Consider the following 24,046-nt stretch of genomic DNA (forward strand, 5'->3'; position numbering starts at 1 on the left):
AGGTTGCAATGGAAGGCGTGGAGGGACCCAGAGCCTGATGAATTGGAACTGGGAGAAAGAGGAGTTGGGGGCTGAGGAAACCTTGTCTTTTAGTGAGGGCAAAAGTTGATCTCTGAGGTAGCCTGGGGGAGTGCTCTGTGGGGGTTAGTACCGACCCACCTCTGGAGCCTCCATTTGGGCATGGGGACAGGCTCAGTGCCTCATAGACCCTCTTTTAATTCCCGTGTCTCATCCAGCTACAAAGCACAGAATGAGGGTGAGACGCCCCTGGAGTCCCAAGGCAGCACAGTGGGACTCGTACTACGGAGGGCTTTCCGGGTGGGGTACCACTCCTTCGAGGTGACTTGGGACGCGCGGTGGGCTCCCCTTGGCCGGCCTCCAGCGCTTCTCTGCCGCTGCCTCGGGGTGTCTCTGCCTAGCTGCGAGTCGGGAAGAGAGGAGGGGAGCGGGCGGCGGCCGCGCCAAGAAGCGCCGGGTCACCGCAGGCTGAGGCGCCCGCCGTCCCCGCCCTCCCCCTCGCTCGCCTTCGCCTCCTCCTCCCGCCTCCCTCGCCCGCTAGCTCGCTCGCTCCTTCGCTCTCCCCGCCTTCCCTCCGCGCTCCCCGCCCTCTCCTGCGCGCCTCGCCTCCTCCGCCCCGCGCCCTGCGGTGCTGCAGCTGCGGGCGGCTCCAGCTGCCCCCAGATGTGGGCTGGGCGGCGCGCGGGGAACTTTCGCGCCGGCTGCGAGTGCGGGGCCCCGGCTGCGGTCCGGCTGCCATGGATCCGCCGGCGGGAGCCGCTCGCTGCCTGCTCTGCCCCGCTCTACTGCTGCTGCTACTGCTGCCGCCGCCGCCTCTCTTGCTGCTGCCGCCGCCGCCCGCGAGCGCCCGGCTCGTCGCTGCCACGGAGACCCCAGGTAGGTGCCAACCGCGTCCCCATGCCCCGCGACCCTCCGGCCACACTATCCCGCCCGGCGAGCCCCGCCGACCCCTCCTCAAGCATCGTCCGAGGCGACTTGGGCAAACTCTGTGCGCCGCGCCCCGGGGCCAAGTTGGCCAACTTCGGGTCCGGGGCGGTCGCGCAGGGGGCGCACCCCGGGTGCCTTGGAACGCAAGGAGCCTTGGAGCACTTGCCGCTCTCAGGATGCAGAGTGTGGCGCCGGAGGGCCGGGAAAACCCGGCGGCGGAGCGCGCAGAACCAGCACCAGCGGGTCCAGGGGAGCCAGGGCGAGGCGGTGCCCGGGGACGCTCGGGAGGTGCCGGTGCGGAGCGCGCCGCCTGCGGGCCCTGAGTATTGGTTGGGGCGTCCCAGAGGGGTTCCCCGGAGATTAGTGGGACCCTGCTCCACCCATCCCAGGGTTTAGGTGTACGAGGAGAGGGGAGCTGGCAGTGGGCTGCCTGCTAGCTGGACTGCTAGCAGGCCGCCCATGAGAGGGCGAACCTGGTTGCTCCGGAGGCCAATAGTGAGGACACTCGGGCAGCAGGGACCGATGGAGGGTCAGGGTGCCTGAGCAGGGGACCAACGTGGAATAATTTCTGAGGAGCCCCATGTCCTACCAAGGACGGTATCACTAAGGAGCGAGGGCACTCTGACGGGGTCGCCCTTTAGGGTAACTGCCAGGTGCCCCAGGAACCTCAACTGCGAATCCACTGGGGCAGCTCTTTTGCTGGCTTGGTCCTCTAGAGGGGATGGCCCACAGGCGACGTGGTTCCGGACTGGTGGTCCTGTCAACGCCCCTTCCTGGAGGCTGCATGGTGAAATGTCCCTTCTCTTCAACTGAGGCATGGGGCTGGGGGTGCTGGGCTCGGTCGACAGCATCTGAGGCTCGGAGGTCTCCGCCAGTCTAACGCCCCTTTCCCTTGCAGGCGGGCCCCCGGGGTACGGAGCCGAGCGCATCCTGGCGGTGCCGGTGCGCACTGACGCCCAGGGCCGCTTGGTGTCCCACGTGGTATCTTTGGAGACAGCCCGGGCGGGGGTACGTGCCCGCAGAGCTGCCCCGGTCCAGACCTCCGGCTTGCCCGGAGGCGCTGAGCAGGACCCTGGAGGACGCCTCTTCTACAACCTCACAGTATTCGGCCGAGACCTGCACCTGCGGCTGCGGCCCAACGCTCGGCTCGTGGCTCCCGGTGCCACTGTGGAGTGGCAGGGTGAGACGGGTGACACCCGAGTGGAGCCTCTGCTTGGGACCTGTCTCTACGTTGGAGACGTGGCAGACTTACCTAAAACCTCCTCGGTGGCGCTCAGTAACTGTGATGGGCTGGTGAGTACTCTCTTCTAGGGCCCCCTTCTGTTCTGGCTTTTGCCTGGGCTTTGGAAACCCATTACTAGGAAGTCCCCTGGGAGGGCGACATAGCCCGCGCGCTGTGGAACCATCTTCTTCACAGTGCTTAGGGAGGCACTGGTCTTGCTGCAGGGGTTGGCGGGAAGGCACGATTTTTTTTTTTTGATTGGTCAGAGAAAGGGGGACGATTTATACGAACCCCACCTCCAGCCCCAATGCCAAACTACTTCTGTTTGTTTCTTGCATACAGGCATGAGTTGCCAATGTGTACCTCTCAGTGTGTTTTGGAATGTATGCATACTTCTTTCTGGGTACCAGTATACATACCCGTGTGAACATGTGAATGTGCGGTATCTCCCAAGCGTAGCGGTATCCGTGGGCTTCACAAATGTGTGTCAGAGTGACTTTGATCACATGTGTGAACTTGTGCTGGGCATGGGTGCTGGCACTTTCCTTACTCTCTGTGTGCTTATGACAGCCTGGGGAGCAGGTGGTGATGCGGAAATGCCCAGCCAGTCCTCTGTCCCTTGGCTGACCAGGGACCAGTGATTTTTATACTGTGGTTTCCTGTTGAAGTGGCTATTTGAAAAGTCAGCTTTCTCCCTCTAATTTGAGCCAGGGGGAGCATTTGGCAATGCAGGTCCTAGTGACCAAGGGCTGTTTGATTTTGGAGGGCAGCTCCAGTAAGGTCCCTTTTTGGAACGACCTGGGACACCCGTTGTGACTAGAGCCCTGAAAAGCTCATTTGTCACTGGGTATCCCTCAGGTCCGTGGCTGCACTATGGGAACTCTTGGAGGAAGCTCAAGGCAGCTACTGACATTGGTGGTGCTGTCCTGCCACCCAGGGGCCTGGCACAGCAGAACCAGTGGCACTTTTTCTCTTTTGGATTGAATGTACAGTGGTCAGGCTGGCTGTACCCGCCAGACATCTGAAGCCGCCCACCGTGGGTTCTGCTCTAATTGCTGCTCAGGGTGCTCCCGCTCTGGGCGCGTGGCCATGCTTCTAGCCCTGCCAGCCCCGAGCAACGCCCGGCCTCAGGGAGCCCAGGTTGGCCCTGCCATCTGCAAAGCCGGCAATTACACCCCAGCTCCACAACCGCTGGAGTTCTTTTTATGGATGCACAGGAAACATCACTTGTTGCTTCAGAAAAAAAATCACTGCCTTTGGCCGGGTTTACTTAGGGCCCGAGCACACTGCGAATGACTTTTAAGTGTCCTTGAAGGAGTTGGGTTAATTTAGGGCACATTTTTTTTTTTCTAATCTCTGTTGCCTTCCTTGTGGCAGTCCCACAGGCAAGTCACCCTTAAGGGTGCCAGTGAGCTTCCTAAACATGAAGGGAGATCACTACTGGGGACTTTGGACAAGGTGGTGGGGTTGACAGGTATCCCCCTCTCTACTCATTAATTCCCAAGGGAGCCCTGGGCAGTGACACTGCATCATTCATTCACTTCTCAATTCATTTGTTCAAAGGTCACCTTTGGCTACATTTATCCTTTTTGGCAGGTCAGAGCTGTGGCAGGTCCTATAAGGACACCCAGGTGCTATTTGGTGGGGTCTCAGGGGCGAGGGGCGGGGGTGTGTGTGTGTGTGAGTGTAGCTTGGCAAGTAGGTGGAGAGCCGGAGTGATCCTAATGGCTCCTGGGGTGAACTGGGCGGAGGAGGGGCAAACACAGTGGCATGTCACAGGAATCGGACATGTACAGACAGCAGAGTCCAGGTGGCTTCCAGGGTGGTCAGTGGATTACAACCTAACATGGTGGGTCAGTTTCTCTTGTTTTCCTTCTCTGTTTTCTTCTCTGTCTTCCTTCCTTCCTTCCCTTTCCCATCTCCTTTCTTTCTTTCTTTTCTTTTTCTTTTCTTGGTTCTTTTTTTCGGAGCTGGGGACCGAACCCAGGGCCTTGCGCTTCCTAGGCAAGCGCTCTACCGCTGAGCTAAATCCCCAGCCCCTCCCATCTCCTTTCTTCTCCTGTCCACTCCCCTTTCCCTTCTTTTTCTGTTATGTCCCTGTCCCTGGTTTTCTACCAAATAATTCATTAACCCTTCACGTTCCTCTGTGCTTTCAGGATGAGTTCACTCACTAAGGACTTGGGGCTCCCCACATGGTGCCTCTAGTTGCCACAGTGGCCCTATAAGGGAGGTAGCCTCAGCCTTTGAGAGGTTGAGTAACTTGTACTAGCCACACAGACAACGATGGTGTGTGTCTTGCCTAGGGCTGTCTGGCCTCTTTTGCTTCGGTGCTCCCAGTTCTGGGGATGGGGGCATGAAACTGCCAAGATGTAATGAGACAGACAAATTGTGCCCTGCCAAGGTTCGGTGGGCCATAAGTGAATATATGTATTTAATGCATTCAACAGTCCGCTCCCTTCTCCATGAGGCTCCATAGAACCCCTTCTCTGATGATGTACCCCCCCTCCTTGATAACTGCCTAGATAGGGTGAAGGAGGAGAGCCAGACTGTGCTGGGCAGGCAGCTCCCCAGGAGTCTTAGTAAAAACAGATCCAACTTCAGTGCACCTAGGATGGGTCCAAGAAGTGCATTCATGGTAAATGTCCAAGCCCATGTTCCTCAACTTTGGACCACCATTTGAGAAATGAGGGTCTAGACTACATTTTCTCCAAGTACGGTCTGCAGGGCTGTACCTAGAGCTGCTCTGAGCAAGTAGGGTCTAGGGGAAGAATTATTAATCATACTGGGAAAAGGTACAGCTGCATTCACCCTAGGAGCAGTGCATGCGAGCTTGCATGCGTATGCATTCGTGTGTGTGTGTGTGTGTGTGTGTGTGTGTGTGTGCGCGCGCGCATGTTGCATGTGTGTGAGTTCTACATTAGAGGAGTCTCTCCAGTTCTATTTCATCCAACATGCTGGAGGATACAGCCTAAAACTCTTTTTCTTTGGAGAACACAACACCCAAGCACATGTGTGCAGTAACTGTTGGTGTAGACGGAAAGTTCCGGGGGCAGCAGGTAGCATGTCCCCACTGCTTATGTATAGATGTCCAAGTGGACCCTCTCTCTGCTGTTCTGAAATACATACTTGCGTATCTGCGTGACTGTTCCTAAGGCCACCCTTCTACATAAGGATGAAGGCAGCAGTAAGTGGTGACTGTGGCCACTGCTCTCCTAATCTGTTTAGTGCGGTGGGACTCTAATTGAGTCCACCCACTTCATCTGTTAAGTGACAGAGAATCCAAGCCAAGTTAGTTTAAACAGGAAGGGGCACTTATTAGCTCACAGGGTGACAAATCTTCAGGCGTGGCTCATTAGGACCTCTGCTGTCTCTTCCCTTTGTGTCCTGCGGGCTGCCTTTGTTCTCTGTAGGAATCAGGGGACCAGGTTACTTCCTTTTGTGAATCACACTCTGGCTACTCTCAGGTAGGATGATCTTAACAGGGTTGGACATGGGGTTTGCAGATCACATAGACCCAAAAGAGTAAGCAGTACCATTCTGCTCCCTGAACCCACTGGAGAGTGTTCTGGCTAGAAATGGGAACCCTGGACCAGCCAAGAGGCAGATTCTACTGGGCTTTGGTAAAGGCACAAGATGTGCCCCACAAACATTCATGACCTAAGATGTCCAGCCACACGGATAGGTTAGAAACTTGCTAGCCACTGGTTAGAAACATCTCGTCATTATTTACTGGGAGTGGGGTGGGGGTGGAGGGAGAAGGATGGTGGTAAAATTTTTTCTTTTCGCAGTGAATCAGGAAAAAAAATAATGCGTAGGGAATATATATCACGTTGCTATGGAAGAATTTTCTAGTGTTTCTTGGGTTACACAGCAGGCAAGCTAATTCACACCAGTTTTACACACTCACTGGAAAAAGAAGCCTGCAAGTACAGAAAGAATGATGGTGAATGACAGTTTGGTGCGGTCCTACTAGGCGCAGGCCTCCCTGCTAGGCATCTGCTATCCAGCATATGCTGTGTCCTATTATCTCCCGTCTACAGATGAACAAACCAAGCCTCCAAAAGCCAAGAGAGCCTGCTTGTTACCATCTTGGAAGCCAGTGTCAACACCTGTATCTGTCTGATTCCAGGTGTCCCTCGCTACATTTCATTTTCTGTTCTGTTCCTATTTACAGACCAACAACACAATAGTAACAATAGTAACAGAACTGCATTCTGAAAGCATTTCTAATCTTTCCTCTCTTGTTACCCAGAGGCCTGAGTCAGTGCACTGGCCACTGTCTGTGTAGGCAAAGGGGATGGGCACATGAATGCTACATTCACTGTCCGGGGGTCTGCTCTGAGCTGGAGTTAGTTCCTCCTGGGTGGGGGTCTTGACTCCTCACTGGTGAGTGATGGCAGTGGGGACTCTAGGAGGATGGAGGCCACTCTCCTTACCCCTCCTTTCCATTCAGGAGGCACAGGTGGACTGCTGTGACATGATGTGTCTGGCTGGGCAGGACCACTGATGACAGTCCACTGGCTAGTCTGGCATAGGCTCTGACTGCTACGGCCTTTTCGATCAGCCAGGTTTAGTTCTGGGTCTTGAGAGAGGGGGTGTCCATTCTTTCCTAACGTCTCATTACGAGCTCCCCAGTGTGACTGGCCGAGCTTCTGTAGCATAGCTAAGGTCTCGTGGCACAAGGAAATCCTTGGTTTGGGAGCCTAAGCCTCTTTTCTTGGGGGTTTTCTGCTGGGCTACCATCCTGGCCAGAACTCTGGGATTCCTAAAAGCCACAAAGAAAAAGTGATGTTGTCACAAGTGGTACCGTCCATGTCACATGCTGGGCTCACTCGGGTCCAGTGCTAGGGTAGGGAAGGTCAGCCTGTCACCTGACCCAAGACTTACTGAGCTTAAGTGATGGAAGACCAGCTTACAATGGATGGAATAAACGAGAGCTATTATGAATCCAGTCGCTTGAAGGTTCTGAGGAGTGTTGGCTTAGGTGGATCCAGCTCATTCGGTCTCTCAGCTCCTCCACTCTTGCTGTTTATTTTAGAAGGCTCCTCCCCGCTCACCCATGGGAAGCCATCAGTAGCTCAAGGCTCTTCCCTAACACTGTGATGTGGAACTGGCATGCATCTCCTGGTGCAACACAGGGTAACTAGACGGAGGTCTCTGTAAGACTCTAGAGCTGTATTGCCCATGAAAGCAAGCCTCCCCTGTCTTCTCCAGACACTACCTTTCACTGGGGCAGGAATCACTGGATGGTTAGAGACTTCCAAACCTCATCCCAGACTTCATTACCCCTTGGGGTAGCCGGGCCTATTGTTGGACTGGAGGGAGGGAAGCTTAATGGGTAGGTACAGTGGAGGATACCATTCAGCGATGAACACAAGAGCATAGAACACATCTGGGAGCGGCTCCAGGAGCCAGTTCAGTTTGTTGGGCACAGCCAGGGATATTTATGCCCCTGGGGAGGTGGCCAGCATCTCTGTGGTAAGGTCTGTGTGGCCAGGGCAGGGGTTTTGGGAGATGCTTCATCTGCATGCTCAGGGCTGGAGGGTCCAGGGGAAAAACCTTATAAAGCCAAACAAGGAATGAACAAGGCCTGATAGCTGTTGGGGTAATAAAGTCCTGCTAGGGCTGGTGTGAGTGCTTTATGGTGCTAGGCTGGGAGGAAGGTGTAGCCTACTCCTGCCACCCTCATGTTTGAGGTATCCAGGTTGAAACACCCTCAACCTTTCCTCCGTAACCCTGGGCCATTGTGGATCCACACTTCATGGCAGGCCTATGCACTGCACCAGACTGCTGCCCGTCTCCGGTGCTCTTCTGTTGCTTCCGATTGGTCTTGCCCCAGCAATCCTTCCCCTACCCAGCAGCCAGAGCAGCTTTTACAAACCTCACATCAAATTCTGTTACCCCATTGCTTCTTATTGCTCTCCAAGCAAAATAATCCTAACCCACTGGCCTGATAGCCAAGGCCCCTCCCTCCCAGATTTGGCCTGGTGAATTCTGGCTGTGCCTCTCTGGGCTTGTTTTTCCTCCAGCACCGGGAACTCAGGACCCTTGCATAGGCTGTGCCCTCTCTAGGGCCATCCTCGCTGCCTTTATCAACTGCTTTGCTTTGAAGGCTTTAACTGAGTGACCCTTTGTCCTGGGAGCTACCCTGGACACATACATATCGTGTCACACTTCAAGCTTCTTGGCAACTTGTAGTATGAATGTTCCTGGCTAAGTCTACGGGGTTCAGCTCTAGACTGGGAGGGGTCAGCTGGGAGCTGGGAAGTGACATGTCCAGGAAGTGGGATCTGGAAGCCCCGGGCAGGGAAAGGCATGACACTTTCCCAGAGATCCAGTGCTCCCCCTGGGCCTGCTCTGATGTCAACCACATGGTGCGTATCTTCAGGCACAGAGCCTCGGAATGGTGGCAGCTGTGCCAATGTCACCCCCAGGAAGGAAAGCATTTGTGCACATCCATTGTAGTTCTGCATGGCTTTCTGGCCCTGCAAATCTGATTTCAGACCTCCTGGTTTAAATCAAGTCAAACAAGGAAAGGAAGTACCTTCTAGGTATCTATGGGAAAGACTGAGTCAGTACTTTGCGACCTAGGCCCGTGAAAATACTCAGTCCTGCCAGCTTCTCCCCACTGGAGTTCACTAAGGATGAGCACAGTGGGACCAGCCACTATCTCACACTGAAGTCAGTCACTGTGAGCCAAAGCCCAGGAACCCTGTTTCTTCCGGCCATCCTAGGTCAAGTTGCTCGTCGGGCTCTGTCCCCCACTGTGTGGTCTGGGGTACTCTTGGTGCTGGTGGATGAAGATTTCTGCTATTCATTTAGAAGGTAGCTCCTGTCCACAGTTGTCCCTGTCCCCCATTTCCCTAGGCATTGTTGAGTGATAAAGAATACAAACAGGAGTATACTCAGGCCTATTGTGAGCGGCACAAGTAACGTGACTGACTGCCGGGACTCATCTGCTCTGAGTCTCCCAGACACTCGAGGGCCGGGCACACCACCGAGGCTGACTCTGCTTTGTGATGTCCTGAGTCATGGCCTGGAGCATCCCATTCTGGTCTCTGTATGGACGAGTACATGGGAAGCCCCTTCTGGGAACCTGGGTCTACGTGAAAGAACAGGTTCACCGTGCCATTCCCCAGCCTCTTCTGTGGCAGGGAAACCCTGGAGGTCCCCAAGTATTTATATGTGTATGCATCTTGCCACAGAGACCTTGTGTATGTGAACTGTGTACCCAGCCATGGAGACTATAGGGTGTACATATACATGTCTTGCCTGTGGGCGCTTGCACACACAAATGCATGAGTTAAGTTTTTGTGTGAATGTGCATATAATTACATGCATGCATTCAAGTGTGTGTGCATGCATCCGGATGCATGTGTGTATGTGCACATGTATGTTCTTAGCAGAGATGTCCTGCTGGAGCAGGTGGGGTAGAGGTACCAGGGAGAGGAAGACTTCAGCACCTTGAGTTCCAGCATTGCTTTAGATCACCCCTCCTCCACTGGCAGGCGCGGTGGAATGGGAAGGCCCAGGTAGGAGCCTATCATTCCGCTGCATATGTTTTATATTAAATGTCAGCTGCTCACCGACTCTGCAGTGCTGCCATTAATATGGAGAAGTTATTACCAAGCCTAGAGCTGGCTCCTTGGGCTCATCCATGAATTTCAATTACACTGACATCGACTTCAGGGTGGGTGAGTGGGGTACACAGCTTCCCACTTGCTGGCAAAGGAAACTCCGGCATCCGGGATCACGGATATTGTATTGCTAAGAGGCCAGGCAGTTTCTGCCTGTTCTGACCCGACCCTAACATTTCCATAGTTAATCAGGAAGTATGAGCTTAGCATGTGGGCTGGAGGCTGCCACAGGATCAGCTGTGCTCAGCTGTGCGGTCAAGCAGAGGCTACAACACTGTGAGACTCAGTTGATCACACTGCAAAATGGGGCTCCATCAATACCCATCCCGCTGGGCGTTGGAAGATGGGTGCACTGTGATCATGCAACCCAGGTCAGGGTTCAGGGTCTTGTCCATTTCTTTGAATCTCATTTTATAGCTCTACCAGGACTAGAACATTGCTGGGTATGTCAGCTAAGCCTCAGACCTGCTGCAATGCTCCTGCCTCTCAGGCGCTGGGATTACGAGAGTCTGCCATGACACCCAGCTGCAATGTGGTACCTTAACCATTCTCCATCCATGATTTCTCACAGTCCCAATTGATGGAATTTACTGTCCACATCATGGTGAATGGAGCATGTATCCCATCTTGAGCCTTTTGGCCCGAGTCACAGTGAGCAAGTGTAGTCTGGCTTCATCCACTTCTGAGTGTCTTTTTCTCTTGGAGAAAGTATAGGTGGGGTCGTGACCATCATTAGATGCCTTGCTAATGACAGAGATATGTGTTCTGTTGACACTGTTCCTTTCGGCATGTGTCCTTTTCACGACCACAGTGTGAGGCTTTCTGAAGGCATCTTGAGTGGCAGGAGGTGTCAACCTGGACAAGTGTTAACCTCACAGGTACCCAGTCAAAGCGACGCCAATAGGAGCTATTGATGCCTCGCTGGCATGTGGTGACCCACGGGTTTTGTCATGACTTTGAAGGTAGTGTATGTGAAAAATGCGCCTTAAAAAATGTTTCTTCTTAGAGTTCTTCAAATCTGGTTTGCTGTCAGTGAGGGTGATGATGGCTGTGATGATGATGGTGGCGGCAGTGGTGGTGGTGGTGGTGATAGTGGTAATGGTGGTGATGGGGATGATGTCAGTGGGCGTGGTAGTGATGATGGTGATGGTGATGGTGGTGATGGGCATGATGATGACAGTAGTGATGGAGATATGGTTTGGGAATGACGGCAATAATGATGGAAATTATGGGGCTGATGGGGATGAGGCTAGGGGTTGTCAGGGTTATGGAGACAATGTTATTGGGGATGGGGATGGGGATAGGGATGATGGCGGTGGTGGTAGGGTGTTATTGGGGATGGTGACGACAGGGATGGTAGTGATGGGTATCACGATGATGCCGGTAGAGAAGCAATTAATCACTCCAAGGCCCGGAGAGCTGACACACAGAGATTTCACACAGGGGACATGTAGGACAGCAGCAGGGACTAGCCTGAGCTAGAGGAGCCACTTGTAGATAGCTCCATGAACATGAGTTCAAGGATTCATCTTTGAATTTGGGTACTTCTCTTTTGAAAGTGGACCATAGGGAAATGGGTGTATTGGTGTTTTGTGCAAGCTTGTTCACGTCTCAGCAGTAGCTAGCATGATTGTCACAGAGCTTCTAGGGGGGCACAACAAAAAGAGCCGCAGGAACATATGACCTTTGTAGATAGTTGCATGCCATTTGAGGGTAAGGATCCGTTCCAAGAGCAATGTCATCGGGTGGTTTTTGTTGCACGAATATCATATGTTAAGCTGGCTATGACCCCACTTGGCTCTATAATCTTAAAGGGCCACTGTTGTGCCTGTGGCTTATCATTGGCCAAAGTGGCAGTAATTGCACAGCATGGGACATACACTGTGTGTGTATCTGTTGGTGTGCACGCACCAGATTGATGCCAGGTATCTTCTGTCTTAATTTTTGAGGCAGGCAGGGTACTTCAGAGAACCTGGACAGCATCTCACACTGATGCAGATACACTGGTTGGCCAGAGAGTCCACTTGTCTTCTCCTCCCCAATGGTTCACCTGTGCATGCTATTCACCTGGCTTTTTAAACATGGGTATTGGGGATTCAAACTTAGGTTCTCATGCTCAAGCAGCAAGCACTTTACCAATTGAACCATCTTCCCAGACTCTCTATTGTTTTAATGTTTTTTTTTAATAGACTTCACCACAAACACCAGTTGGTAATAAGAAAACCTCAAGTTAAGCAATACAAAGATGAACTCCATTTCTCCCTGGCTGTCTGTTCTTGTAACCATCCTAAGCAGTGTTCATTATTAAAGCTTCAGATATCAAAGGGGTTTAGTGCTTGGATGCCACACTGTCCAGTATGATAGCTACAGGGCACATGAGGTCCCTGAACATTTGAAATGCCATTGGTCTGTACCAAGAGGCACGGTGCTTGTAAACTACTTTACAAACTGGATTTCTAAGACTTAGCACTCCTGCCCTTGCAAAAAGCAAAACATTTCACAGATTCTCTCTCTCTCTCTCTCTCTCTCTCTCTCTCTCTCTCTCTCTCTCTCTCTCTCTCTCTCTCTGTGTGTGTGTGTGTGTGTGTGTGTGTGTGTATGTGTGTGTGTGTGTGTGTGTGTGTGTGTGGTGTTGAGCATTGAATCAAGGGCTTCATGTATGTCAGGCAAGTACTCTGCCATTAAGATATATTCCCCTTCCTCATAGCTAGACATAAAATATGGATTATCGTAGTTAGGGTTCCCATTGCTGTGAAGAGACACCATGACCAAGGCAACTCCTATAAAGGCAAACATTTAGTTGGGGCTGGCTTACAGATCCAGAGATTCAGTTCTTTATCATGGTGGAAAGCATGCAGGCACACGTGGTGAGGTAAAAGTTCTACATCTTGATCCAAAGGCAACCAAGAGGAGGGTCTCTTCCACACTGGGTAGAGCTTGAGCATAGGAGACTTCAAAGCCCACCCCCACAGTGACACACTTTCTCCAACAAGGCTATACCTCCTAATAGTACCATGCCCGTGGGCCAAGCATTCAAACATGGGGGCAAGCATATTTAAATCATCACACTGGGTTAAACGAAATCTGTTCTAGAAGTCAACTTCATTTGTGTTTCTGCCTTTTCCTTTTGAAACTGTGGGGACATGTTGGAGACAGCTCAGTCAACAAAGTGCTCCCCATGATGAGAACCTTGAGTTTGAAAGCCCAGTTCCCTGGAAAGCCAGGCTTAGAGACACCTGCCATGCCAGGAGCCAGGAGGACCCTTGGGAATTGATGGATTGTCAGAGTGACTAAACTGATGAGCTTCATGTTCAGACACACACACACACACACACACACACACACACACACACACTCAAACACACAGACACACACACAGACATACACACATACACACACGCACATGCACACACACAAAAACACACACATACACACACGCACATGCACACACACAAAAACACACACATACACACACGCACATGCACACACACTCACACACAGAGACACACACACAGACACACACACTCACACAGACACACACATACACACACGCACATGCACACACACAATAACACACACATACACACACGCACATGCACACACACACACACAGAGACACACACACAGACCCCCCACATGCTCACACTCAGACACACACACAGACATACACACACTCATGCACGCACATGCACACACAGACACACAGACACACACAGACACACACAGACACACAGACACACACAGACACACACAGACACACACAGACATACACGCACTCACGCACACACATACACACACACACTCACACATATACACATAGACACATACACAGACATACATGCATGTACACATGCACACATGCACACACACATACACAGACACACACACATGCACACACACAAACACACACACATGCACATACACACATACGCACACGCACGCACACGCACACACATACATGCACAAAGCCTAAAAGCCAATTGCTCGGTGCCATTCAGGCACATGTGGCTGGGTTCTTCGTCTTGGATGGTCACATCTGTTTATTCTTTCCAGTGAGTCTTAGAATTGTTTTGTCAGGCTCAACAATCCCTTGTGAATTTGATTGACATTAAATTAAACTTAAAAACTAATTAAAGGAGGAATTGACATAATGCGTCCTGTTTGCTGGGACAAACAGTGTGTCCTTCAGTTTGTGTAATTCTGTTTCCATGATGCTCAGTAAAGTATCACACATTTTTTGCATAAGGATCATCCACTTCTTTCTTTCTTTTTTCTTTTTTTCTTTTTTCTTTCTTTCTTTCTTTTTTAGGAAATCAGGGTTATTTTAAGGGTTTTTGTTTTCTTTCTGCCCTTGCAAACTGAATCCCCCCCCCCCCAGTTGTTGCTTTTTATAAACTTCTCTTTCATCAAGCGGTTTGGTGCATTAATTCCAGCCGAGCTCTGTGGACTCTCTCAGGTTTCTAGGTACACAGTTGCACTGCCTGGAAACAGTGGGTTTTGGACTCTCATTTCCAGCCTGCACTGTCTAGAACTTTCAGTGATGTTAAGCAGCGGCTTGGTGCACACTCCTTTGCGCCTGACTGTTGGGACCGCCCCTGGCGGTTCTCTGCTTAATGTAATGCTTGCTTGAGGATTAAGATGGATTTCATGTGAAGGCAATATCCTCTGAATTCCAGTTTCCTAAGATCCCATTTTTATCAGCAAAGGAGCAGAAATTGAGATAAAATGTCTTAGCACACCGTCCCCCGAGCTAGTGATGTTATAGTTATGAGTTGTTGGGGGTGGGTGGTCTCAGCCTGGGAGTTACTGCCAGTTCACAGTTGTCTATTCTGCTAATACAGAAACCGAACCCAGTCCCCATTTACAGCAATTGAACCCACTCGCTGGAGGCCTTTATGGGGAACGGGGGATACTGTCCCAGGGCAGGTGGAATAGGTATCGTTCAGCCTTATGGCTGCTGATATGAAAGAACCATTGTCTTCTTGACTGAGCATCTCTCCCCTCCCACCCCCGAAATGGCATGTCTAGCCTCCTCTCCAGAGGACCCCTGGCCCCATCGAGCCCCCTCCCCATACAGAAGTTTAGTTCCAACCTGCTTATATGCAGTATTTGTAGCCTTTTCCCTCCCAGGCTATAGATACTTCTTGTCTCTCACAAGCTTCCAGAATAGACATCCTCAAACAGATTCCTGGTGCTGGCAATCTGTGAACAATCCTGCAGAGAATAAAATTGTTTTCCCACATGGGGCCTGCCTGTCTGCTCCTGACTGCTGTGGAGTTTGGGAGGCTTTGAACAATACCATGTCTAGGCTGCACCTTGGGATTCTGGAGTCTGTATTGGTCACAAGCCACACAGGAGAATCGTATGGGTACCTATGGACCTGGGGAAGGCAATGGGTTGAAGGTCTAGAGGGAACCACGTGGAAGCCCGACTTCCCTCCTGTTCGCTTGTGACTCTGTTTCTCCACTGAGTCTGCCTGCCTTAGGTGGTTGGAATGAGATGTTCCTTCTGAGGCTCAGGCATTTGAGTGCCTGGTTCTCAGTTGGTGGCACCGTTTGCCAAGGTTTCGAAGGTATAGCCTTGGTAAAGGAAACCACCAGAAGCACGATTTGAACTCTCAAAGCCTCTTAACATTCTCATGATGCCTTCTCTGCTTTCGGTGCGTGGTTCAAGCTATGAGTCCTTAGTTTCCTGCTCTGGCCACCGCACCTTCACTTCACCATCTTGAATTCTCACCTCCGGAACTATAAGCCCCAACAGACTCCTCCACAAGGTGCCTTGGTCATGGTGCCTTATGACAGTAACAGAAGATTAATGACTACGCTGCCCCTTGTCCTGGAGGAGCAAAAGGCAATAAGGCTGGCTAGCCTGGTTGAGAATGTCAACACCACATCGAGGTGGATTGGGATGAAAGAAAACGATGACCTCCAGGGGTCTCTTACCTGGATATTCTGAGCCCTGCCAAGGGAGACATTCACAGTGATGGCTGTGTGCAGTTGAGAGGAGCGAGCAGATAGGCTAACAGCAGACGGGGCAGTGACTGGTACTGGGCTAGTCATACATAGGGCTTCTAGACATCCCCAGGGTACTGAGTACTAACTCCTGGGGCTGTGGTGTAGTCTTCCCCTCTCCCACATCCCCAGGCCCTACGAGGCCCATCCCTTCTCTGATCTCGAGTGGGCACGTTGGAGCTGGAGAGATGACTCAGTGGTTAAGAGCACTGACTGCTCTTCCAGAGGTCCTGAGTTCAATTCCCAGCAACCACATGGTGGCTCACAACCATCTGTAATGGGATCTGGTGTCCTCTTCTGGTGTGTCTGAAGACAGCTGCAGTATATGTATATGTATATGTGTATGTGTATGTGTATGTGTATGTGTATGTGTATGTGTATGTGTATGTGTATGTGTATGTGTATGTGTATCTATATGTGTATGTGTATGTGTGTGTGCATGTGTGTGTGTATGTGTATGTGTATGTATATGTATGTAGTACACACACACACACACACACACATATTAAATAAAGTAAATCTTAAAAAGAAAAAAGAGTGGAGAGCGGGCACCTTCCATTAGTGAGACTGGATCTCAAGGCAGCATGGATTTGGCCCAGGTTGGCTTGTGAGGGAATGCGTGCGGGATTATTCTTTATCCTACTTCCTGACTCAGAACTCTGTAATTTCCGGAGTGATAAGGGGTGGCGTCTTTTATTATAATTATTCTGGACCTGGTCTTAGTGCCCTGGTTTTTCACAGAGCAGCTTCTAAGAGTCTTGGAATCAGCAGAGGAATAAGATTGTCTTTTGTGTGCTAATGAGATGTCTGGTAGCTGACTCTGTCACGTAGCTTCAGACAGGGAGCTGGCTGTGACAGTGTCCAGGACAGGATTGGAGGGGGGTTGACTTTAGCTCCACTACTCTGTACTATGAATCTTCTGTGGGGCTCATCAAGCTTCATGGGGCAGGGGCAGGGACAGAAGCTTCTCTCCCCTTCCAACATCTGGCTGGGTGAGAGTAAGTGAAATACTTCCCCTGACCCTGAGCACCTTTCTAGCAACCTAATCCATGTGACTTGTCACAGGGAGCCCAGTTTTAGAGCAGCTGGTTCTGGATGGAGTTCTGTGAGCCCACAGCTCCACTAGCATCTGAAGGCATCGGTCTTGTGGGACCTGATGCCCTGAGTATATAAGCCAATCCTCACCAGACATGCAGGACACCCAGAGAGTCAGAGAGGGTCCATGGGTGAGAGGGAGACATTGGATGTCAGAAGTGTTGTGAGTCAAAGTGGATCCTGGAAAAGAGGCACACAGCCTGGGGCAGTGACAGTGGGAAGGTGGTCCCAGGCTAACCCCAGATACAGCAGCACACAAAACAGATCTTTCCCTTTCTCTCTCTCTGTCTCTTTTCTGTCTCTTTGTGTCTCTCTGTCTCTCTTATCTCTGTCTCTCTCTGTCTCTCTGACCTCTGTCTCTCTGTCTCTGTCTCTGCGTGCGCACGTGTGTGTGTGTGTGTGTGTGTGTGTGTGTGTGTGTGTGTGTGTGTAAGGGGCAGGGAGCTGGGTAATGCCGAGTCCTAGCTCTCAATCTCCTCCTTCCTTTCTTCTTCCCTTCTTTCACCCTCTTCTTGTCCCCCACTTCCCTTCTCTTATTCCTTCTGTTACTCCCTCTCTCCCCCACAACTCATTTCCTCTTTCCTCTCTCTCTCTCCACCCTCACTCCTTCCAGCTTTCTTTTCCCCCTTTCTCCATCTTCCTCCCCCCATTCCTCCTTCCAAGATTCCTTCATCATGGGGTGGGACCCTCTTTAGAGGCGGGGGCTCTCCATCCCAGACTGCTCACTCTTACCCCAGTCTGTGCCTACACCTTCCTGTCTATGCGTCAGCCTCCAGGAGCCCCGATCCTCCTTTTGTGGGCCCCCAGTTCTCATGGGTACTACAAGGAGCAATCTCCATGTGCTGAGAGGAAGTCAGGTTTGGAAGAGAGGAGTGACCCACCAATATCACAGAGCCCGGTCTCTTCCTCCATGACTGAAACTTGAGCAGGTCCTTGAGCTCCACAGCGGAGCACATCACCCCTGCCTCTCATAGGAGCAGGGTTATTTGTCATCCAGATGTGGTGGCTGGTGTTTACAACTTGACACAAATGTCGATGTATCTGGGAAGAGGAATCTGAATTGAGAAGACACCTCTGTGGGGATATTTTCTTGATTGATGATTGATCAAGGCTGGCCCAGCTTACTGGGGGCAGTAGTATCCCTGGGCAGGTAGTCCTGGGGTATATATGAAAGCAAACTGAGTTAAACTAGTCAGGGAGCAAGGGAGGAAGCAGCCCTCCTCCATGGCTTCTGCTTAGGTCTTTGCCTAGTTCTCTGTATGGACTGTGACTCAGTGTATATAAGCCAAGTATATTTCCTCTCAAATTGCTTTCGGTCCTGGTGTTTTATCACAGCAATAGAAGCCTTGACAAGACACTGGGGTTTCCCCTCTTCCCTTGTTAGCTGGCCAGACACTTTATTCTTAGTGTACTTCGCAGAAGAGGAGTCAAGTTTACATCCACTGTTACAGTGGCCTCACCTCAGATAGGATGGTGTGACCTTTGGGCATTATCTCTCCGTGGGAGTTTGGGGGTGGGGTGGCCAACAGGCCCTCAATACTGGTGAGTTCTCATTTGGGAGAAATACCTGACATATTTTCTCTATCAAGGTCACCACAGTTAGTGTGTTTTTCTCTCTGAGGACTGTCTACAAGAGCCGAAGCTAAGGGTAGTCCCAGTGGGTTGTTTGGGGGTTGCTAGTCTAGCTATATTTGGGGTTAGCTTGGGCTCTGATTTGTGGCCTCTGGTGGATGAAAGGGATACTCCAGGATGGGACATGGCCAAGGCTTGGCAGAGGTGGACAGATGCTTGCTCCTTCTTGACGTTGGACTTTACTGATGGGCCCCTGGCCTCACAGCCTTCCTTTATGTCAAATGGGTTCCTGTAGAGGTTGCTGAGGCTGGGCTAGCCTGGACTGTTGGTCCTGGGTTCAGCATCTGGGTGACAGTGTGTGCCAGGAAGGCTTTGTTATTGATGAACCTGATATTTCTGCGAGGCCAGTGGTGGCTGTCTTGTATCTTCCCTCCTCTAAAGCTGATGGACTCTCCTCATCACCGATGCTCTGTTGACTTGAGTGGATTTGCATTTATTGAATTTCCCCTGTAGCTTCCATTGTGTATGGCTGATCCCACTAGCCTTTCCTACTTACTCCCTCCATCATGGTGTGGACAGTGACCTGCCTCTCACACACCTGTCCCAGGTGTGCTCCTCTACTTTCCTCTTTTCCATTTTCTCCTTTTAAGAAGTGTCATGTGTTTAATCGTGTGTCTGTGTGTCTGTCTGTGTGTCTGTCTATATGAGTGCAGTGTCCTCAGAGGCCAAAGGAATCAAAAGCTACCCAATGTGGGTCCTTTAGCAAGAATAGTATATGCTCTTAGCCATAAAGCCATGCTCCAGAGTCCACCCTGTTCCTCGTCTTCCTCTTCCTTTTCTTTGAGGTGGTTCACACAGCCCAGGCTGGTCTTGAACTCCCTATGTAGGTGAAGATGGCTTTGAACTCTTGATCTTCCTGGCACCACTTTTCAAGAGCTGGGATGACAGGCATGGGTCGCCATGCCTATGCTTCCATTTAATATCTTAAAATACCTTCTAGCCCTTAAATTCAAACCAAGCTCTTCATGTCACAGAACCTATTTGGGTTGACCTCAAGCAGTAGTCTTTTTTTTTTTTTCCTGACTTGACAACTTTGCTCTCTCAGTATCATTCACTGACCGACAACTTGGGATGGTTACCTCACCACCCATTGGGTTCTCAGAGGCAATGGTCTGTTTCTGCTCTCACTTCTCTTTTATACACTAGTTCTGGGCTTTTTAATTACTGTTGCTTCAAGACGTGTTCAAATTCTTGAAGGGCAGATATCACCATCGGGGATTAGAAGCTGTTTTTGATAGTTTTCGCCTGGTCCCCAAATGGATTTTCTGTTTATTTTCTCATGACCTTACACAGTAAACTGAGTAGACCTTGATGTGCGGTGCTAATGCATGGCTACGGTTGTACCCAGCATGCAACGGGGCCTTAGCGAACTTCCGCTAACAAGCAGGTGACATCTTCATGGTGTTTAGTTTTCTAAGGAAAATAAGAACATTGACTCAAATATATCTCCCACTGCCCCCCAGTGGGTTTATGGGAAAGGGTTCTAGAATTTTATTGGCATTGAATCAAGGATCTTTCCCATTGTGTCTCATAGTAGCTTATTATAGATAGCTAAGAACATTTTGAATTTATAATTCACATGTGACCCTTTAACTCTAAACATGTGGGCCCTGCTTGTTCTAGAATAATAATAACAGTCTCCACTTGGACATCTTCATTCCTAACAAGCAGAGCTCAAAAGTGACCTGTCAGTACAAAGGATGGGTGCATCATGGAACTGAAGCTAAGTTAAGGTGACAACTCCAAGACCCCCATAATCGCTGTCCTTATGACGAGCTCCCCCCCCCCAGTGCACTTCGTTTTACATTACTGGGATCCAGAGACTTTTCCCTCCCTGTTGTCTTTCAGCCAAACAGTCCTCAGTCCTCTCTTATTATAACAACGCAAACATGAAACGGAGAATCATAAAAAAAAAATCCCTTTAAAATAAATCCCTTCCTTGGCTGTTTCCCGTGTTTGCATTCCTAGATCTGCAAGTAACTGCATTCATTTCACTTCTGGACATTTTCAGGAACTTCTCTCTCTGTGTTGTTTTCCTTTTGGAGTTGGGGTGGTTTTTCTTGGGGGGTGGGTGGGGCTAAGTATGCAGTCACCTGCAAATTGTAATATTTTAGTCCCTTCTTTTTCAATGTTGATTCATTTCTTGTCTTATTACATTGGAGTGTAAAAGGATTGGCGGCCATTTTGCATGAGAACTTTTACCATGGCCTCAGAATATCCAGCCCAACACATAAGGGAGTTGCCATCTGGGCCCTGCTTCCCATTGTGAGTTTCCTGTGGGTTTGGTGACACTCTTGGGAAGAGGCTGACAGAGACAGGGATGTGTCCTGACAACTTGGTATGAATGTGTACCTGAGAAGACCTGGTGGGGTCCCTGTCTTGCCTCGAACTGATGGTATAATTTTCTGAACTCTCCCATTACTCACAGCAGAGCTTGTTTGGAACTGATCGGTGCTCTGTGCTGCGCCCACCCGCCAGTGCGTTTTGTTTGGCCATCTCGGTATTTGGCCTATGAATTCCTAAATTTCTATTATCTTGAGAGTCTGGGACTTGTGTCCTGGGATTGGAAGTGAGTAGAGATGGAGTCTTCCTAAAGGACCCAGTAGCTCCTGGCACTGCAATCTCCATTTTTCTTTCTTTCTTTCTTTTTTTTTTCTTTTTTTTCCCCCCCGGAGTTGGGGACCGAACCCAGGGCCTTGCGGTTGCTAGGCAAGCGCTCTACCACTGAGCTAAATCCCCAACCCAATCTCCACTGTTCTTATAATCACGCCACACACTTCTGCATTCATTCCCTGTTCAACCCCAGGCTAAGCACCTGAGTTGTTTTTTTCTCTTACATTGAGAGAGGGGCCCTGTACCTTTTAGAGCTGCGGTTTCTCGTTCTCCCCTTCCTCCATCCTGCCCAAGATTTCAGTTTATCGACAGTCAGCTGCTGCACACCTCTGTGCACCGAAGCCAGCCTTGGGCCTGCTGCAATGCGCACTGCTTGATTCTGGCTCCTTCCCTCCCCTCACTGGTGGACACGCCTATTTGTCATCTGTGAAAGGTAAAAGTTGAGCACGGACCACTGTGGTAGGTAACAGATGAAGGTTCGGTGAGGTAAGGCCCACAGCACTCAGTACCGACAGCCTTTGTCACCGCAAGGTAATATTTTCCTTGAGGCGCTGGGAGAGGGAACAAAGTGTGAAAGTGGCTGGAAGCACGCAGAACGCAGAGGGGATATTAATCACTTTGGAGGGCTTTGTGGGCGGGGCTTGGGCTGAGTGTGGGTGGAGGAGGCAGGGCTGGGGGAGGGGCGCCAGCGAGGAGAGGACGCTGTCCCTGCCCCAGACCATAATCGGCCTGGGGACTCACTGCCAGATGAGGCCATGACTCTTCCGAAATGGAATTCCTGGGTCAGAGTAAGGAGAGCAGATGTTTACTGGAAGACGCCAAGGACTGCTGACATCACCCAGGGCCCCCAGGATGCGGAAAGAGGCCGGGGTCCTCCATCCTTACTTGCCAAGGAGCATTCCTGGGGCATGCGCCAGGGCTGGGGGTGGACACGCACACAGATGCAGGCATCACACACCAGTTCTTGCCACCTGAACACAATTACTCAAGATATGGAAACGATTTACATCTTGAAAGGAGAGAAGAGCCGCTGGCCGACAGACTTCTTCGTGTGGACTGGTCCTTTGCAGAATTGCAGGGGCGGCCTTTCTGGCTGGCGAGCTGTCGGGGGTCCTTGGCCAGGGATGGAGATGACCGTCGTCATGCCCCTCTCCCTTCCATGGACACAAGCCATCCTTTAATATCTACTTTGGGGGTGGATCTGGAGGAGAGACTGTTTCCATCCTTCCTCTGCAGCCTGTCCCTCACTGAAAGCTGTCCTCAGACCCAGATTCCTGTGACAACAAGCAACAGAAAACCTAGTGTAAATCAGCTCAGACCAAAAGCCTCCATCTTGTATTCCTTTGCCTGCTTCCCTACGTGGCCCGCCTCAACAGCGCACCTGTGCCACTTGGCACCAACCAGGACACCAGAGCATAGAGAGGGGGACATTTCCATGAGGTTGCACTTAGACTCTAAGCCTGTTCTCATGGGTTCAGTTTGGGTCACTGGTAGAGGTTTGAGCACCAACACTGTGGCAGAAGCAGGGAGCAGAGCTTTGATTGGTCAAATAGATCACATGACTGCTTCGGGTGGAGTTTGCTATCTGAACCTCTGGGAGTGAGGCATGGCAGCTCTGATGAGGGTGGCGTGTGTGTGTGTGTGTGTGTGTGTGTGTGTGTGTGTGTGTGTGTGTGTGTGTGTGTGCGCGCGCGAGCGCGCGCCTGCCGTGCATGTGTCATTTTTCAAGCTCTGCCCACGTTTGGGTGGAGAGAGAACTGACTCTTTCTCTGGCCCGTTTCTAGTGGACAGTGAGACCTCAGCACCCACCTATGTCTGCCTCCCAAATGCTGAGATTCAGCGAACCCCGTCACCACTTTTTTTTTCACGTGAGTTTTGGGGGATTGAACTCAGGTCCTCAAGATTGCAAAGCAAATAACTTTGTCAATTGAGCCACCCTAAGCCCACATTTCTATGCACCTGGTGCATATGCACCAGGTCAAGTCTAGTGACTGACCTAGACCATCTATGTGAGTGGAGAGGAAGTCGGAAAGATACATTTCTTATAATGTGTCCTGTCACGAGCACAAGCTTCACTGGCTTCTAAGTTGTATGGAGTTGAAACAAATTAGGTTGCAGCTTCAACAAGTGGCGGGAGGCAGTGCCGCACAGCTGTGGCTGGGCTGCATGGGGCACTGGTGCTGCTCCCTGCTGTGGCTCCCCATTTGGTTACGAGTTCTCCAGGAAGCTTCCTGAGCCAGTAATAGGAGTCTGGTCCCTGGAGACCGTGATGGGTGCTGTGGGGTATGGTTGGACTCAGTGTTCAGGTGAAGGCGCGGGCTATTGTGACGCTTACTACTGCCAGCCAGCCTTTCCTTTCTAAGTTCTTACTTGGGGAAAGAGGGGTGCCTGAGCTCCCTGGACAGTTGGGACCCTCCCACCCCCACTCTTTCTTTCTGCTGCCATTTCCCTTCACAGCTACTTAGGAGGGAAGGCAGCCAAAGGCCTGTTAGCAGGGGGGCGGGAGGAAGGAGCTGATGGATTTTAGTCAGACACAGACCCAGCTCTCTGCCACTGCTGGCCCGTGCTTGCCTCTGGAGGGCACCAGCCTTCTTTCACTTCCTGAGCAGCCCCTGGCAGCCATGGTGCTGGTGAGGGATCCCAGCTTTGCAGAAGCAACGGCTTTTCACACTGAGGTGTGTTCTACCCAGAAGCCTCAGGTCTCAAGTCCCAGTCTCTGGCCTCAGGTAGGCATGGGACTCTGCACATCTAGGCTGAGAAGATTGTTTGCTGGGCATCTCTTCTTGGGGACCCCTGTAGTAGGGTTGGGTCCCAGCTTTTGGATAAGATCCATGCTTCTCTTAGCATTCCTAATCAATCCTCGCCCCAAAAGGAGCCACAGCCCAGGAACA

The 24,046-nt window shown here is 51.1% G+C and overlaps 1 protein-coding gene and 1 long non-coding RNA gene across 2 annotated transcripts in view; both read left to right on the plus strand.

Annotated features, from left to right (window-relative positions):
• Positions 1-626: 626 nt before the first annotated feature.
• Adamts2 (ADAM metallopeptidase with thrombospondin type 1 motif, 2) overlaps positions 627-24,046 on the plus strand; it is a 205,454-nt gene continuing 182,034 nt past the window's right edge. Inside the window, 2 exon segments of the mRNA NM_001395424.1 lie at positions 627-894; positions 1,844-2,238. Of these exon segments, the coding sequence (NP_001382353.1) occupies positions 756-894; positions 1,844-2,238 (534 nt within the window). The 5' untranslated portion in view covers positions 627-755.
• The window catches only part of LOC134480782 (uncharacterized), a 45,648-nt gene continuing 23,850 nt past the window's right edge, over positions 2,249-24,046 (plus strand). The window contains exon 1 of the long non-coding RNA XR_010055601.1: positions 2,249-23,881. This is a non-coding gene — a long non-coding RNA (uncharacterized LOC134480782). The remainder of the gene's footprint in view (positions 23,882-24,046) is intronic.

This window comes from Rattus norvegicus, chromosome 10, assembly GCF_036323735.1.
Source record: "Rattus norvegicus strain BN/NHsdMcwi chromosome 10, GRCr8, whole genome shotgun sequence".
NCBI lineage: Eukaryota > Metazoa > Chordata > Mammalia > Rodentia > Muridae > Rattus > Rattus norvegicus.